Raw genomic sequence first — 19,685 nt, 5'->3', positions numbered from 1 at the left:
CCTCCTCCACGATAGTCCTCAATACTGGGGCCCCGCAAGCCTGCGTTCTTAGCCCCCTACTATATTCTCTATACACTCGACTGTGTGGCAAAATATGGCTCTAACGCTATGTACAGTAGTGGGTCGGATATCAAACAGTGATGAATCTGAGTACAGGTGGGAGGTAGAGAACCTAGTGGCATGGTGCAACGACAATTACCCCTATAATCAGCAATAAATAACTTTTTGAAACCTTTTGTTTGGACCAAGGCTGTAATGAGGTCAAGAGCTGATTGGCCCTTGTGGAACCCAAAATGAGTGCCAATGAGCAAGCTATTGCTGAGCAGATGACACTTCATGGTCTCCACTACCAAGACTACCTTTTTAATTTGAAATGTATAAACTGAATTTAAATTTCACTAGCTGCTGTGATGGATTCAGACCCATGTCCCCAGAGTGTTAGTCCAGGCTTTTAATGACTGATGACATTACCATTACGCCACCGCCTATCCATTTGTCAGCTTGAACATTGAATGTTCAGGAGTATGAATAGGGCAGGAAGAGATAGAAAATAAACAAAAGAGCTGAATTAGTCAGGTGAGAGTGATTGGTGGGCCAACTGGCGGGTGTGTTCATGGACATCTTCAACTTCTTCCTACTCTGTTCCGTGGTTCCAATCTGCTTCAAGACCACCATCAAACCGATGCCAAAGAAGAACCACGCAGCGTGTCTCAATGACTACCATCCGGTGGCCTTGTCATCTATCATTATAAAGTGCTTTGAGAGGTTCGTCATGAGACACATCACTCCATAGTCCTAGAATGTCTTGATCCACTGCAATTTGCATACCACCACAACCGGTCCACAGCAGACGTTATTTTCCTGGCCCTACGCTCATCCCTTGAGCATCTCGACAACAAAGACTCCAACGTTAGGTTCCTGTTCATTGACTACAGCTCCACCTTCAACACCATAATCCCAGCCAAACTCATCACAAATCCAAAACCTAGGATGTGGCTCCTCCCTCTGCAACAGATCCTTGACTTCCTGACCTAAATAGCACAATCAGTAAGGATAAACAACAACACCCCCTCCACAATAGTCCTCAATACCGGGGCCCTGCAAGTCTGCATACTTAGCCACCTACTATATTCCCTATACACACATGACTGTGTGGCAAAATTTGGCTCCAACTCCAATACACGTTTGCTAATGACACGACCGTAGTGGGTCGGATCTCAAACAACGATGAGTCAGAGTACAGGAGGGAGATAGATAATCTAGTGGCATGGTGCAACGATAACAATCTCTCCCTCAACATCAGCAAAACTAAGGTACTGGTCATTGACTTCAGGAAGCAAAGGATCGTACACACCCTTGTCTGCATCAATGGTGCTGGGGTGGAGATGGTTAACAGCTTAAAATTCCTAGGTGTGCACCAACAATCTTTCCTGGTGCCTTCACCTCTCTGATTGCACGGCAGCAAATTTTGCTGGAGTGGCGGTTGTCTTTGCCACTGGCATGGTTGGGTGACCTGTATGACTTCCTGCGGTTAGAGAAGATAAAGTATGAATTAAGGGGCTCAGCAGGGGAGTTTGAGAAAAGGTGGGGGATGTTTGTGACCGTGTTTGAGGAGCTGTTCATTGCAGGGGGGTGCGGGGTGGGTGGTGGGGCGAGGAGGGGGAGGGTGAAAAAGGGAAAAAAATCTGTATAGATTGTATAGTTGATTGTTGGGAAGTATGTTTCCCGGGGTGTTTATTTGCTGTAACCTGCTTTGATACATGTTTGTAATAAAATACATTAAAAAAAAACAATCTGTGCGGGTTCACCCACGTCAACGCTACGATCAAGAAAGCACAACAGCGCCTATACTTCCTAAGGAAATTAGGCATGTCCACATTGCCTCTTACAAATTTTTACAGATGCACCATAGAAAACATTCTATCTGGCTTCATTACAGCCTGGTATGGCAACTGCTCGGCCCAAGACCATAAGAAGCTACAGAGAGTCGTGAACACCGCCCAGTCCTTTATGCGGAACCGCCTCCCATCCATTGACTCTGTCTACACCACTCACTGTCTTGGGAAAGTGGGCAGCATGATCAAAGATACCTCCCATCTGGGTTATTCTCTTTTCCAACCTCTTCCATCGTGCAGGAGTTACAAAAGTCTGAGACCATGCACTAACAGATTAAAAAACAGCGTCTTCCCCGCTGTTACCAGACTCCTGAATGACCCTCTTATGAATTAAACTGATCTCTCCACACATCTTCTCCACTGAGTAGTACTGCACTCCGTTTGGTTCACTCGATATCTGTGTATATGTATTTACTTTGTGTATCTATTATATGTCCTATGTTTTTTTATGTATGGAATGATCTGCCTGGACTTTACGCAGAACAATCCTTTTCACTGTACCTCAGTACACATGACACTAAAACCCAAATCCAAATCCAAATTATCGTTGATGTCAAGGCAGCATTTGACCAAGTGTAGCATTTTGGAGCCCGAGGAAAACTTGAGTCAATGGCAATCAGGTAGAAAACTGTCCACTGGATGGAATCATACATAGCACCAAAAGAAGATGGTTGTGGTAGTTGGAGATCAATCATCTCAATCCCAAAATATCATTGCAGAGTTCCTCAGGATAGTGTCCTAGACCAACCATTTTCTTTTGTGTAAAAAGTTTTTTTTATTCTCCTCATTTTCCACATTTTCGTCACATACACCACAGAAGATAATCAACAATAACAAATACAGTATCAATCCCCCAACCAGCATCCCCTTCAACATACAAACTCAAACGTCAACCATTAATTCCGAACATAACAAAACAAAAAGACCAAAAGAGAATCAACGGTCATCCCATAAACAATGTGCTCAACCCCCTCAATAGCACCCACTTTCCCCCCCCTAATGTCTGATGGCATCCAATTCTTGAAAGTGCATGATAAACAATGCCCATGAATTGTAGAACATTTCCATCCTCCCCCTCAGCTCAAACTTCACCTTCTCGAGCCTCAGAAATTCCATCAGGTCCCCCGAGGCACGGGGCGGAGAAGCTGACCTCCACCCCAGCAGGACCCGCCTCCAGGCAATCACCGAGGCAAAGGCTAAAACATCTGCCCCCCCGCACCCGCCTGCTGCGTGGGCTGGTCCAACACCCCGAAAATGGCTTCTAGCCACATTCAAGGTTATGGGCCATGCTGGCAAATGGGATTAGGTAAGAGGGTCCGGTGTTTTTCACACGTCAGTGCAGACGTGATGGGCGAAGGGCCTCTGCTGTGCTGTATTATTCTGTGATTCTGTGAATACATATTCTGGCCTTGCCAGTGATAACCATGTCCCGTGATGAATAAAAAAGCTTATTTTTCTCAATTTTTCCATTGAGCTACTATCCTTTCTCTCTCATATACAGGCCCCGAACCCCTTATCTTGTGTTGCAGAAATCTGAAGAACCCGAAAACCAACTCCTGCCTTCCCCCAGACCCAAATCCTAAATCCAGAAAATTACTGCATCTGGTACACATCCGGTCCCAGGCTTCCTGACTACTGTGTCTGGAAACTATATTGCTAGCCAAATTTTAAATGCATCTCTGGTACAATTTTAAAAATCTTTGCATTTTTTTATTTTGCTTAATTTTTGCAGGATCCAATTCTGGGTGCAATGTACTGGCTGCATCACACCCCCGCTCAGGTAAATTTCAGGAGAGGCTTCTTCCGGGATTTACTGGGCTCACCATGCCTTGCCAGATATAATGGGATCTCGCATGGGCGAGGTCAGTATTTGGCAACTCTGCATATTGTAGTGAGTAGCTAGTCTCACTCTAATATGCAGCCACCTGATCTACCTGGCTGGGGCTTTGGGGAGTCTGGGGGCTGCTTGGGAGGGGTTGAGAGATCGGGATGCCAGTTAAAAATCGCCACTGAGGGCTTCTGGCGAGCGGGGTTCTTTAGTGCAGGAAATGGGACTAAGTGTGGCCTTTGCGGGGCGTTCCGCAGGGTCCTGTTCGATAGCAGCACCTGGCTAAGGGTGCTTGACGTGGGACTCTGTTGCAATTCGGTTAGATTGCACCCTACGTGTTTTAGCTTTAACCACTTACAGTATGTAATTGTTCCTCAGCAGATGGTTTATAAACTTCTACCACATCTCCCAAATCATTACCAATACCATAGGAGATCATTGCAATTAAATGTTTCTTTTGTGTGTAGAGTGATGCTGTGATGCACTATTTTTTGCTTTAAAATTTTGAAGTTTACTTATCAGTAACAATGTGCTGTAACAGCTGGGCACTGCTATAAAAATATGACTGAATAAGTATACCCGTTGATCATTCCTATTGTTGAAGAATAAGGTAGATCTAAATGTGAACAATCTTCTTTTATCCAGGTTAAATGTGAAACATAATTGGGATTTTACTTATTTCATGTGATTTTATTCTTTCAAATTTCAGAATGTAGAGTCAGATGAAGGATGTCAATTTTTTACTTCAACTTTGGATGTGTCACCTGAATCAATGAGTCAAAAACATGAATTGGCTCAACTGAAAGATGTACCTTCCGAATTTCATCTTGCCTATTTGGAGGTAACTAGAGGCCAGACTTTATAGTGGAAAAACCAGAAACGATAATGGTATAACATTTTCATAGTTACCAAATATGAACAGTTACCAAAAATATTAACAAAGAAATGCATTACTTTAAGCAACTATGATATTCAAACTAACTCCATTATACTGTAACACCCTTAACTCTCGACTGTGTCCAGTTGTTTAAAGAATGTAATGAATGGCCACCATCTCTTGGAGAACCTCCCCACCGAGCCCTTAATGGTGTCATGTGAGAGTACCTTTAAGAAATGGATGTTATATTTAATCTTCTCCAGATGTAAGAATAACATCATGTCTTCCATCCTTGCAGATGCTTTAGGTGGCATGGGAGACCTTCAATTAAGCAATATTCGCTTCCTGGCTATTAACGAGGCAAAGACAATAACGTACGCCTCTACCCCCAATGGAATGCTGGAGAGTCTGAGACTCCAAATATTGCTACTAGTGGGCAAGGTTTTAGGGCCACCCATAAAATCTTAGATATCATATCAGAAAATGAAATTCAGTATCCAGCAAGCTTCGGACAAGTCCAAAACACATGCGTGTGGTTAGTCGATGTAAGTGAGCAGCGATCACACTTGTTCTCCACAACTCAAAGGAATCCACTCATCTTTGCTATGTTCTGTGTTGTGGCCATGGTAATGATGCACACAGAACATCTAGTTTTGGTCTATCCATGGTGCTTGCTCTCGAATGCTGAGCTACATGCCCATCATCTGGTGAGGCATCCAATGTCGGAATACTTTGGGACGCTTTTGCAGTTGCAGGCACATCTGTGACGTCAGGAATTATCTGCATACCCTCGCATTCTGGTATCTTAGCAGTATCAAGATTAGGCATTACTTCTTCACTTTGTGTTTTAGTCTGAATTCGCGGCTCATCCTCATCTGATATAACGATACATGCTTTGTCTGTTGCTGTAGAACTGCACAAAATTGTATCCATCTGTTCTTGCTGCACATTTTTTGATGGACTAGCCTCGACTACCGGAGAATTCACTGCAGGAACTATTGATAAATCATTGTGCCTCTCTGGAGCCAAATTCTCCAAAATGGGGATTATTTCGTCAGTTACCAGTTGGCTGTTCGCAGTCGATTTGCTCTCAGTTATTTGTTCGCTGTTGCAATCCTGCTTTCAACCTCGGCACACTCTATTTTGGAACTTACAAATGCATTGTTGTGCTGCGCAGATTGGAAGCTACTTGTTATCATCTCGTCATTAATGCCAAATAAAGCGAGTTATCATCTGCAATAACTTCTTCTGTGAAGTATAACACTGCTTGTGGAATTGTGTGTTCCTGAAAGAAGTGACCAATTTCAAAGTCAGCAATGAGTCTTGCCGCAGAACCTTCATCTAGTTTCCTATCCTCTTGTACTGCAGGAGGACTAAAGAAATTGAAGAAAGAGTCATTTGCTACGGTTTTCGTAACTGTTCTACCAGTGCACCGACCCTTATGCTTTGTTTTAATGGTCTTGATTGTGACATTTTTTTCTTCCTTCCAGTCGATCTGGCATCCTGTGCATCCTATGATTTCTGGTTCATCAACGAAGACCATAAGACATAGGAGCAGATTTCGCCACTCGGCCCATCGAGTCTGCTCCGCTATTCAATCATGGCTGATATTTTCTCATCCCCATTCTCCTGCCTTCTCCCCATAAGCCCTGATCCACTTATTAATCAAGAACCCATCCATCTCTGGCTTAAAGACACTCAGTGATTTGACCTTCACAGCCTTCTGTGGCAAAGAGTTCCACAGATTCACCACCCTCTGGCTGGAAAAAATCCTCCTCATCTCTGTTTTAAAGGATCGTCCTTTAGTCTGAGATGGTGTACTCTGGTTCTAGTTTTTCCTACAAGTGGAAACATCTTCTCCACATCCACTCTATCCAGGCCTCGCAGTATCCTGTAAGTTTCAATAAGGTCCCTCCTCATCCTTCTAAACTCCAATGAGTACAGGCCCAGATTCCTCAACCATTCCTCATATGACAAGTTATTAATTCCAGGGATCATTCTTCTGAACCTCCTCTGGATCCTTTCCAAGGCCAGCACATCCTTCCTTAGATATGGGGTCCAAATCTGCTCATAATACTCCAAATGGGGTCTGACCAGAGCCTTATACAGCCTCAGAAGTACATCCCTGGTCTTGTATTCTAGCCCTCTTTACATGAATGCTAACATTACATTTGCCTTCTTAACTGCTGACTGAATCTGCACGTTAACCTTAAGAGAATCGTGAACAAGGACCCCAAGTCCCTTTGTACTTATGATTGCGGAAGCATTTCCCCATTTAGAAAATAGTCTATGCCTAAATTCCTCTTTCCAAAGTGCATAATCTCACACTCTTCCACATTGTATTTAATTTGCCACTTCATTGCACCCACTGCTAGCTTGTCCAAATCCTTCTGCAGCCCCCTTGTTTCGTCAATACTACCTGTCCCTCTACAGATCTTTGTATCATCTGCAAACTTAGCAACAGTGCCTTCAGTTCCTTCTTCCAGATGATCAATGTATACTGTGAAAAGTTGTGGTCCCAGCACAGACCCCTGAGGCACACTAGTCATCGGCTGTCATCCTGAAAAAGACCCCTTTATCCCCACTCTCTGCCTTCTGCCAGTCAATCCTCTATCCATGCCAGGATCTTACCCTTAACACCATAGGCTTTTAAGTTATTTAACAGTCTCTGTGCAGTACCTTGTCAAAGGCCTTCTGGAAATCTAAATAAATCAGGTCCACTGGTTCTCCTTTGTCTGACTTCCTTGTTACCTCCTCAGAGGACTGTAACAGATTTGTCAGACATGACTTCCCTTTGACAAAGCTATGCTGACTCAGTCCTATTTTACCATGTGTTTTGTTTCATGTAAGGCAGGTAATTGTGCTACTCAACTCAGTTACAGTAGAGGCTTTGGAAGAAGGCTCAAAGTCATCCAGAAGTTTTACAGAAGGTTTATTGAGCACCACAACTTAAATAACTGCGTGAGTTCTTACTTTAAGAACTGTACTAGTAGAAAGGTTACAACTTTTCTATACACTACAACTAGGCCTGACCACACTAGCAGCCCTGAGCTAAATCTCTGCCTCTGTTCTCCTCACAGTCTAATCCACCCAAGAGGCCAGAGGACCCCTTTTATACACGCCCATGCTGCCCCCCAGTGGGTCTTTCCATTACCCATCAGACCCTTCTGGACATACCCATGTAAAGATCACTACATCCCTCTTCACTTTTTTTTCATAGTTGAGCTGTAACTAAAAAAAAAATCAAACACAGTTAGTTTCATGCACAAATACAGAACAAAGAGCAATGATTGTATCATGTTCACAAGTTCAGATGGTTGGATGCACGTCAGACCTCCTGAGTCCTGCGGAGCATGTCCGCCCGGAGCGCCAGAGGAATGACGATTCTGTCATTTTGCAGTATGATGCCATCCACCACGGACAGTTCAGTTTGGACGTTTTGGAACTGTGGGCACCACCCTCTTGGCCAGCTGAAGGTTGTGCATGACCTGGCGCAGGGTCGCATCTTCTCGTGTCGCCTGACGAATTTGCTGCAGCCTCTCGTCTTTTTCCGGGAGTGCCTCCCTGCACCACTATGCATGAGCTTCTACATTATTAATGGAAGCCGGAGGTGGACTGTCAGCATCAATGGCGCTGGATAAGGTGTCAGCTATTATTAGGTCCTTCCCAGGAGTGTAGACCAGCGTGAAGTCGTACCTCCGCATCTTCATCATCATGCGTTGTAGGCACGTAGATCATTGAGATCTTTGTTGATAATGTTGACCAGTGGCCTATGATCACTCTCCACTAGAAATGTGGGAAGACCATACACATAGTGGTGGAATTTTGTTATACCCGTGATCAATCCCAGGCACTCCTTCTCTATCTGTGCATACCTGCACTCCGTGGCGGTCATCGCTCGAGAAGCATAAGCCACTGGGACCAGTCCGACTGGTCATTCTGATGAAGTAGCACCGCACCAATTCTATGTTGACGGGCGCCGGTGGAGATCTTTGTGGATTTGTCAGGTCAAAGAATGCCAGCGTTGGAGCTGCCATCAATTGGTGCTTCAGATCCACCCACTCGTCTTGGTGGCATGGAGTCCAGTCAAACTCCATGTCCTTCCTTATCACTTGTCGTAACGTCATTGTCCATGCTGCTATGTTTGATAGGAACTTGCCTAGGACGTTGATGAATCTAAGAAACCTGAGCATCGCTTTCTTGTCACGTGGCCGCTGCATGTTCTGAATTTCCGCGATCTTCTCAGAGTCCAGCTTCACCCCGTGCTCTGATATCGTGTCACCCAGGAAGGTCAGAGATGAACGTGCGAAGGTTCACTAGGCTTGGTTGAGCTTCAGCCCAAATTGGTGGATTCTTTGGAAGACTTGTTTTAACCGAGCAATGTGGTCTTCCCGTCGTTGACCATATTATGATGTCATCAACATTTACATGGACGCCTTCAATGCCCTCCGCCATCTGCTCCATAATTCTGTGAAATATTTTGGATGCAGAGGTAATCCCGAAAGGCATACGATTATAACAGTATTGTCCAAACGGTGTGTTGAAGGTACGCAGTAGTCGGCTGGGATCATCGAGCTGCATCTGCCAGAAGCCTTGTGAGGCATCAAGTTTGGTGAATATGCGATCCTTCACCATTTCGCTCGTTATCTCCTCTCGCTTGGGGATAGGGTAGTGCTCCCTGCGATTGTTTTTGTTCAAGTCTTTGGGATCTAAACAGATTCTGAGTTCACTGGACGGCTTCTTGATACATACCAACAAGCTGAGCCAGTCAGTCAGCCGTGCATGAATGTCTGGTGTTGCATCGTCTTTGAGGAGGATTTTTTACTTGTAGGGTAACGTACCCATGCCACAAAAGACATCAGGACACTCACTGAGAAGCAGCTGGATGGCAAAGTCCAGTCGTGATGAGTCAATCGTGTTCATGAAAATCCTTTGTATCAGCCGCAAATCCTTGCAGGCTTGAGCACCTAACAGTGATGTTCTTTTGTCGTCCACAATCTCAAAATATAGTCCTTTTGTGACTTTCTTATTAACTACTTGTAGGTGGAATGAACACCTCGAGATGATCTGGTTGCCATTGTAGTCTGTTAACTTGCATGCAGCAGGTATCATCTCGTGTGTCCCTGGGATGGATGCGAGATCTTTGCTTGTCATCAAGTTCACGGATGTTCCCGTGCCAAGCTTGAACGTAATTGGGGAGTTGTTCACTTGTACCATGGCACTCCATTCGCTTGTGGATTCAATGGTATGCATGTATTGAGGCTGTGTGGTGAGCTTGTGTGATTTCTCTGTGGCATTTATGATTCCAACGCCGGATGTGTTCTCCCAGGAGTGGAACTCTTCGTGGTCGGAAAATTTTCTTCGGGTGGCTGAGTGTCCATTGCATCTACTGTGCGAACCTTGAAGTTTCCATGTCTTTGCATTGGAGAGTAATATTTGGCTGTGGACTGACACTGGGAGGCAAAATGATTAATCTTGGAGAACTTTAAACATTTTTTCCCCAGTGCAGAACATTTCCCTTTTAAATGGGCGGTGCCACAGCGGTAGCATGTCATGACGTCCGTGATGTCACACGTCGGCAGTGATTGCGCATGCGCGACTCGCTCTCCTGGTTGGGGTTGGTACTTTATATACTGCGCATGCGCAGCTTCTTGCGAATACGCATACCGGGATCTTGCGTGATCGCGTTTCTCCTAACTGCGCGCATGCGCAGACATGCTGTAATGGGCGCCAGCGGCCGGAAAAGAAGGCCTGTGAAGAGAGGCCACCATTTTGACATCTTCTACCTCGTGGAGTACTTTATCCATGTTTTTTTTCTCAAGAAACTCCAGTTACTGCTGTTTTTCTGTTCTTGCTGTAAGCATTTTGCTATGGTAGTTTTTAATGTTAAATCATTTTGCTGCATTAATAATTCCCTTAAATTTTCATCTGAGAGACCATAGATTAATTGATCCCTGATGATGGAGTCTGTTACATCAGCATATTTACAACCTTGTGCTCGCAAGTGGAGATCTGTGACAAAATTAGAGATAGTCTCCCCATTTTGTTGGAATCTAACGCAGGTTAAATTGTTCCATGATTTAATTTGACTGTGATTTATAGTGTTCATCAAATTTTGCCATTATCGCTTGAAAGCTAGTTTTATCTTCATTGTCACCATACGTAAAAGAGTTATAAATGTCTACAGTTTGCCGGCCTGCCGTTGAGAGTAATATCCTAATATTTCTCCCATCGGAGGCTGCATTTAAGTCTGTAACTGCCATGTATATTTGAAGCTGCTGTTTATACATTTTCCAGTTACTATTTAAATTACTGGTAGTTTTTAGCACTCTGGAAGTGGCGTGTGGTCCATCGCTTCGGTAGGTTGGAATCAAAATGCTGCGAAGTCTTCCACAGCCGAGCGGCCGGCCCATTACTTTTTCTGCTTGTTTTGGTTCTTTCTGGTCTATAACCTAATCTATCTAGTACTGTCCGATTAAAGCCAACCTGGTACCATGTTTTGTTACCTGTAAGACAGGTAATCTGTGCTACTCAACTCAGTTACAGTAGAGGAAGAAGGCTCAAAGTCGTCCAGAAGTTTTACAGAAGGTTTATTGAGCAACACAACTTAAATAACTGTGTGAGTTCTTACTTTACGAACTGTACTAGTAGAAAGGTTACAACTTTTCTATCCACTACAACTAGGCCTGACCACACTAGCAGCCCTGAGCTAAATCTCTGCCTCTCCTCCTCACAGTCTAATCCACCCAAGAGGCCACAGTGCTGCTTGCTTCCCCTTTTATACACGCTAGTGCTGCCCCCTAGTGGTCTTTCCATTACCCATCCGCCCCTTCTGTACATACCCATGTAAAGATCACTACACCATGCACTTCCAAGTACTTCGCCATCTCATCTTTAATAACAGACTCTAAAATCTTACCAATGACCAAAGTCAGGCTAACCAGCCTATAATTTCCCATCTTCTGCCTCCCTCCCTTCTTAAACTGTGGTGTTACATTAGCCACTTTCCAGTCCTCTGGGACCCTTTCTGTCCCAGTGATTCCTGAAAGATCATCACCAATGCCTTCACAATTTCCTCAGCTATCTCATTTAGGACCCTGGGGTGTAGTCCATCTGTTCCAGGTGACTTATCCACCTTCAGACCTTTCAGTTTACCCAGAACCTTCTCCTTAGTAATGATCACTGCACTCACCTCTGCCCCCTGGTTCTCCTGGAGCTCTGGCATCCCACTGTTGTCTTCCACCGTGAAGACTGATGCAAAGTAACTATTCAGTTCGTCTGCCATTTCTTTCTTTCCTATTATTACTTCTCCCCAGCCACATTTTCCAGTGGTCCAATGTCTATTTTTGCCACTCTCTTACCTTTTATATATTGAAAAAAACTCTTCCTATCTCCCTTTATGTTACTAACTAGCTTGCACATATACTTCATCTTCTCCCCCCTTATTGCTTTTATAGTGCTCACTTTTAAAGGCTTCCCAATCCTCTGGCTTCCCACTAATCCTCGCCACTTTGTATGTTTTTTCTTTAGCTTTTATTCTCTCCTTGACATCCCTCGTCAGCCATGGATGCCTTGTCCTCCCCTTAGCATGTTTTCTCCTCCTTGGGATGAATTTATTTTGTGCCTCCATAATAACCCCCAAAACCCCTGCCATTGCTGTTCCACTGTCTTCCCTGCTAGGCTCCTTTTCCAATCATCTCTGGCCAGCTCCTCCCTCAGGCCTTTGTAGTCACCCTTATTTAATTGTAATACCATTACATCTGATTGCAGCTTCTCCCTCTCAAACTGCAGGGCAAATTCTATCATATTGTGGTCACTGCTCCCTAAGGGTTCCTGCACCTTAAGTTCTTTAATCAAGTCTGCATCATTAGTGTTTCATCAGTGTTTACACTGGGGAAAGACAATGTTGTCGAGGAGAATACTCAGGTTCAGTCGACCAGGCTAGATGGAATTGAGGTTCAAAAGGAGGAGGTGTTATCAATTTTGGAAAATGTCAAAATAGATAAGTCCCCTGGGCCAGATGGGATTTATCCTAGGATTCTCTGGGAAGCCAGGGAGGAGATTGCAGAGCCTTTGTCCTTGATCTTTATGTCATCTTTGTCGACAGGAATAGTGCCGGAAGACTGGAGGATAGCAAATGTTGTCCCCTTGTTCAAGAAGGGGAGTAGAGACAACCCTGGTAATTATAGACCTGTGAGCCTCACTTCGGTTGTGGGTAAAATGTTGGAAAAGGTTATAAGAGATAGGGTTTATAATCATCTTGAAAAGAACAAGTTGATTAGCGATAGTCAACACGGTTTTGTGAAGGGTAGGTCATGCCTCACAAACCTTATTGAGTTTTTTGAGAAGGTGACCAAACAGGTGGATAGATAGATAGATAGAGAATAGATAGAGAAATACAGCACAGAACAGGCCCTTCGGCCCACGATGTTGCGCCGAACTTTTGTCCTAGGTTAATCATAGAATTTTGGACAATGTTTCATGGCCAATCCACCCAACCTGCACATCTTTGGACTGTGGGAGGAAACCGGAGTACCCGGAGGAAACCCACGCAGTCACGGGGAGGATGTGCAGACTCCACACAGACAGTGACCCAAGTCGAAATCGAACTTGGGACCCTGGAGCTGTGAAGCAATTGTGCTATCCACAATGCTACCGTGCTGCCCTTAAGAAGTTAACCTACACTCCATTATTCTACCCTAATCCAAGTACCTATCCAATAGCTGCTTGAAGGTCCCTAACTTTTCCGACTCAACTACTATCACAGGCAGTGCATTCCATGCCCCCACTACTCTCTGGGTAAAGAACCTACCTCTGACATCCCCTCTATATCTTCCACCATTTATCTTAAATTTATGGATGAGGGTAAAGCGGTTGATGTGGTGTATATGGATTTCAGTAAGGCGTTTGATAAGGTTCCCCACGGTAGGCTATTGCAGAAAATAAGGAAGTATGGGATTGAAGGTGATTTAGCGGTTTGCATCAGTAATTGGCTAGCTGAAAGAAGACAGAGAGTGGTGGTTGATGGCAAATGTTCATCCTAGAGTTCAGTTACTAGTGGTGTACTGCAAGGATCTGTTTTGGGGCCACTGCTGTTTGTCATTTTTATAAATGACCTGGAAGAGGGCGTAGAAGGATGGGTTAGTAAATTTGCAGATGACACGAAGGTCGGTGGAGTTGTGGATAGTGCTGAAGGATGTTATAGGATACAGAAGGACATAGTTAAGCTGCAGAGCTGGGCTGAGAGGTGGCAGATGGAGTTTAATGCGGTAAAGTGTGAGGTGGTTCACTTTGGAAGGAGTAACAGGAATGCAGAGTACTGGGCTAATGGCAAGATTCTTGGTAGTGTAGATGAACAGAGAGATCTCGGCATCCAGGTACATAAATCCCTGAAAGTTGCCACCCAGGTTAATAGGGCTGTTAAGAAGGCATATGGTGTCTTTATCCCCCTTTATAAGCAGGGGGATTGAGGTTCGGAGCCACAAGGTCATGCTGCAGCTGTACATAACTCTGGTGCGGCCGCTCCTGGAGTACTGCGTGCAGTTCTGGTCACCACATTATAGGAAGGATGTGGAAGCTTTGGAACGGGTTCAGAGGAGATTTACTAGGATGTTGCCTGGTATGGAGGGAAGGTCTTACGAGGAAAGGCTCAGGGACTTGAGGTTGTTTTCGTTAGAGAGGAGAAGGCTGAGAGGTGACTTAATAGAGACATATAAGATAGTCAGAGGGTTAGATAGGGTGGACAGTGAGAGTCTTTTTCCTCGGATAGAGATGACCAACATGAGGGGACATCGCTTTAAATTGAGGGGTGGTAGATATAGGACAGATGTCAGAGGCAGTTTCTTTACTCAGAGAGTAGTAGGGGTATGGAACGCCCTGCCTGCAACAGTAGTAGACTCGCCAACTTTAAGGGCATTTAAGTGGTCACTGGATAGACACATGGATGAAAATGGAATAGTGTAGGTCAGATAGGCTTCAGATGGTTTCACAGGTCGGCGCAACATCGAGGGCCGAAGGGCCCGTACTGCGCTGTAATGTTCTATGTTCTATGTTCTATTACACATCACCAAACCCAGAATTGCCTGTTCCCTAGTAGGCTCTGTCACAAGCTGCTCCAAAAAACATTTCTTAGACATTCCACAAATTCCTTTTCTTGGGATCCACTACCAACCTGATTTTCCCAGTCCACCTGCATACTGAAGTCCCCCATGATTATTGTAATATTGCCTTTTTTACATGCCTTTTCTATCTCCTGATTTATTTTCTGCCCCACATCCTGACTAGTGCTAGGGGGCCTGTACATAACTCCCATCAGGTTCTTTTTACCTTTGCGATTCCTCAACTCTACCCACAGAGATTCTATGCCTTCTGATCCTACATCGCTCCTGGCTAGCAATTTGACTTAATTCCTTACTAACAATGCAACCCCGCCCCCTTTGCCCATCTGCTTGTCCTTTTGATAGGACATATATCCTTGGATATTTAGATCCCAGCCCTGTCTCTGTGATGCCCACAACATTGTACCGGCCAATTTCAATGTGCGCAATAAACTCATTTACCTTGTTCCGTATACTGTGTGCATTTAGGTACAACACCCTTAATCCTGCATTGATCACCTCCCTTTTCACACTCTCCTCAGTCACTGTACCCTGTACTGTGACCCTTTAATTTTTGACTATGTCTTCTCTGCCTTACGCTTTTCCCCCTTACTGCTTTTTCTTTCTGGTCCCGTTTTACTTCTCTCCGACTTCCTGCATCGATTCCCAACCCCTGCCACATTGGTTGAAACCCTCCCCGACAGCACTAGGAACCCCCCCCCCCCCCCCCCCCCCCCACGGCATTGGTTCCAGTCCTGCCCAGGTGCAGTCCGTCCGGTTTGTACTGGTCCCACCTACACCAGAACCAGTTCCAATGTCCCAGGAATTTGAATTCCTCTCTTTTGTACCATCTCTTGAGCCACGTTCATCCTACCTATCCTGACATTCCTACTCTGACTAGCTCGTGGCGCTTGTAGCAATCCTGAGATTACTACGTTTGAGGTCCTACTTTTTAGTTGAACTCCTAACTCCCTGAATTCAGCGTGTATGATCTCATCCCGTTTTTTACATATATTGTTGGTGCCTATGTGCACCACGACAGCTGCCTGTTCAACCTCCCCCCCCCGCCCCCCAAGAATGTCCTGCAGCTGCTCCGAGAAGGAACGATCTAACTCATTGGGCGGTGATTGCATCTTGTATGTTTTAGTCAGTGCTTCATTTGTGGAATACTCATTTGGCTCAAATTTAAATTCCAGAGTAAAACTCCTTGGCTGCCCTGGACCTGAAAGTTTCACCTCTAAGTCTTGTAAATGCTTTAGGATGGGCTCATCGTGCTCCTGTATCATGTCAATGAGCACATCCACATTTTTGAAGAAGGTTAACCAGAAGTCTGGAACTCCTATTGGCTCCTCCATACCTTCATCAGGTGTATCTTCCTCTGCCTTGACTTTTGCTTTTTTCTCATTGGATAGCTGTGCCACTTCATGTCATTGCCATTTGCAATCATCCTCTGATGTAGCGCGGTCTGAAATGTATAGACGCTCAACTAGATTCAGTGCCTCACACGCTTTTGCTCCAATGATGGACTCCGTTCCGTGTCCACAATGTGAAATGTTATGGTGTGACTTCTGTTGTGTACCCATGCTTCGAGATCACACACACCTAATGTGGCAATCGCTTTCCCGTTGTAGTCTCTCAGCAGTCTTGTTTGATTGATGACTGTCGGGTTTACTTTTCAAATCTGACATACCAATAAGATTGCTCTCGCTCACGTGTTGAGCTTGCATTTAATTAAAGTGCCATTGATCATCAATGGAATCGTCCATCTGTCTTCCATGGAGTCAACATTTCTTTTTTTAAATTTAGAGTACCCAATTATTTCTTTCCAATTAAGGGGCAATTTAGCATAGACAATCCACCTAACCTGCACATCTTTGGGTTGTGGGGGTGAAACCCATGCAGACATGGGGAGAATGTGCTAACTCCACACGGAGTGGTAACGGTAATTGTGTAAATGCATATCAGCACAATCTTCACCTTAGTTGAATGTATTCTATGTAATACTTTGAACTGAATTAAACTCAGTCTCGTGCAAGATGAAGTGGAATTCACCCATGTAGAAAACATCCCCCCAAGCCTCCTCAGGAAGTACAGGGCCTAACTCCTCAACCCATTCCTCCTTTATTCCATCCAAAGGGGCAGTATCCAAAGAAAGAGTAAGGCTATTCAGGTTTGAGATAAAACCTCTGTTTTGTTGTGCCAAGGACAGGATCTTATCCAACAAGGCAGAGGATTTGATCAGGGGAAGGAAGAAAAACACTTAGGTTAATAATCTCAAATTTGAAATAAACAAAAAAGGTTGGAGCCAGTAAACTAAATTTGTCCATGAGTCTCTCAAGGCTGGCAGAACTTTCTTCTGAAAGCAAGTCCCCGAAGTGCACAAGGCATCCTGCCCCCAAGATCTGAACGATGGGTCCAAGCCCAAAGGTGATTGTCACAGATTGGGGCAAGCAAAGACAGCGAGAGAATGTTGAAGTACTGCTGGAGCTGTTTCCAAATCCTGTGGGAGGAGATCACCACCGGATTTGAGGAAAGACCTGCAGGGGAGAAGGGGAGTGATGCAGTAATTATGGCACCTGAGGAGGAGGTTGCGTGCAAGACCGAGCCTCCATTTTACCCCAATTTGAGCCTGGGTCATTCATCTCGATAGTTTGGATCCTGCTTGCAAGAGTCAAAGAAAGATTGGTCCAGCTCTGTAAGTCCACTTTAACATTACCGATGAGACTTGAACAGTTTGTGAAGTAAAGTCCATGAATGGACTATGTGGATCCCTAGGTATCGGACATTCGAGGGCGAGAGATGAAATGGCAGTGAACTAAGTTGAGCCTTTCTGACTGATGGATTCACCGGAAATCACTCATTTTTATTCACATTTAATTTGTACCCTGAGAAGGTGCCAAATATTATGACTATCCTCATTAAGTTGTCTACCGAGGAGGCCAGGACTGTAATATATAGAAGTGATCACCAGCGTAGAGTGCGATCTGGTTCTCCACTCCCTTCCAGTGTATATTCTTCCACCCATCTGATGACCTCAACGCTATTGAAAGGAGCTCAATAGTTAGTTCAAAGAACAATGGGGAGGGTGGGCAATCCTGTCCAATGCCCCTGCCTAACAGGAAATATTCTGAAGAAACCGTACGGATGTTGGCTTTAGGGGTATCAGATGAAGCCAGGAGGATTTGGGCTGAAACCAAATCTCCCTAAAATCTCAAAGAGATAGTTCCATTCCACCCTATCAAATGCTTTTTCAGCATCCAAGGACACTATGACTTCAGCAGTAAGGGGGGGGGGGGGGGGGGAGGACAATGTTTAAGGGGCATTGGACATTGGCTGACAACTGTCTGCCTTTAATAAAGTCTGTCTGGTTTTCTGACACTAAACTTGGTGACAGGGCTCCATTTGGGATACCAGGACTTCACCAGTAATTTAGCGCCTGTGTTAATAGTGAAATGGGTTGGTATGACCTCCACTCTACTGGGTCCTTACCCCCTTTATTTTATTTTATTTTTTAATTAAGGGGAAATTTAACATGGCCAATCCAACTACCCTGCACATCTTTGGGTTGTGGGGGTGAGAACCATGCCGACATAGAGAGAATGTGCAACCTCCACATGGACAGTGACCTGAGGCTGGGAACGAACTGAGTTCTCAGCGCAGTGAGGCAGCAACTCAGTGCAGTGAGGCACCAACTACTGCGTCACCGTGCCGCCCCGATATCCCTTTAAGGAGCATGATATTGATGCCTGAGTGAGGATCGGAGTAGTGACCCCCTAGACAGTGAATCATTAAACATGTCCATTAATAGAGGTGTGAGCTGCTCTGAGATCCTTTTAGAAAATTCAGTTGGGAGCTGTCAGGACTGGTGGCTTTACCAGATTGCAGCCGTCCGATACATTTCAGTATTTCTTCTGGGCTTAAGGAGGATTCCAGTTCCTGTCTCCTGCCTTCCTCAATGGCTGGGATGTGTAGACCATCGAGAAAACTCTTCATACCTGGTGTTTGGAGGAAGCTCTGACTCGTATATCTCATGATAATACAAAACTGAAAGCCACATTAACCTGGTGAGGAGGTGACACTAAATTACCTTCCATATGGAGTTTGCACATTCTCCCCATAGAGAGCTAGTGGGAATCAGGTGGAAAACTTTCCGCTGGCTGGAATCATACATGGCACAAAGGAAGATGGTTGTGCTGGTTGGAGGCCAATCATCTCAGCTCCAGGACATCATTGCAGGAGTTCCTCACGATAGAGTCCTAGGCCCAACCAACTTCAGCTGCTTCATCAATGACCTCCCTTCAGTCATAAGGTCAGAAGTGGGGATGTTTGCGGATGACTCCACAATGTTCAGCACTATTCACGACTCCTCAGATAATGAAGCAGTCATGTCCAAATGCAGCAAGACCTCGACAATATCCAGGCATGCGCTGACAAGTGCCAAGTTACATTCACGTCACACAACAGCCAGGCAATGACCATCTCCTACAAGAGAGGATCTAACCACTGCCCCTTGACATTCATGGTATTACCATCGCTGAATCCTCCACAATCAACATCCTGGGAATTACCATTGATCAGACACTGAACTGGACGAGTCACATTAATACTGTGGCTACCAGGGCAGGTCAAAGGCTAGGAATCCTATGCCGGGTATCTACAAGGCACAAGTCAGGAGTGTAATGGTATACTATCCACTTGCCTGGATGAGCGACACGGAAGCACAGTGGTTAGCACTGTTGCTTCACAGCGCCAGGGTCCCAGGTTCGATTCCCAGCTTGGGTCACTGTTTATGCGGAGTCTGCACGTTCCCCCTGTGTCTGCATGGGTTTCCTCTGGGTGCTCCAGTTTCTTCTCACAAGTCCCGAAAGACGTGATATTAGGTAATTTGAACATTCTGAATTCTCCCTGCGTGTACCCGAACAGGCTCCGGAATGTGGCGACTAGGGAATTTTCACAGTAACTTCATTACAGTGTTAATGTAAGCCTAC

At 45.0% G+C, this 19,685-nt stretch overlaps 1 protein-coding gene across 9 annotated transcripts in view; it reads left to right on the top strand.

The window, feature by feature from the left end:
* The window catches only part of LOC119951075 (coiled-coil and C2 domain-containing protein 2A-like), a 610,180-nt gene that overhangs the window by 98,570 nt on the left and 491,925 nt on the right, over nt 1–19,685 (top strand). For all 9 annotated transcript variants that reach the window (XM_038774117.1, XM_038774121.1, XM_038774113.1 and 6 more), the window contains exon 8: nt 4,433–4,564. In XM_038774117.1, coding sequence (XP_038630045.1) covers nt 4,433–4,564 — 132 coding nt within the window. The remainder of the gene's footprint in view (nt 1–4,432; nt 4,565–19,685) is intronic.

The sequence above is a fragment of the Scyliorhinus canicula genome, chromosome 16 (genome assembly GCF_902713615.1).
Source record: "Scyliorhinus canicula chromosome 16, sScyCan1.1, whole genome shotgun sequence".
NCBI classification, from domain to species: Eukaryota; Metazoa; Chordata; class Chondrichthyes; order Carcharhiniformes; family Scyliorhinidae; genus Scyliorhinus; species Scyliorhinus canicula.
This window is presented reverse-complemented; position numbering and strand designations above follow the sequence as displayed.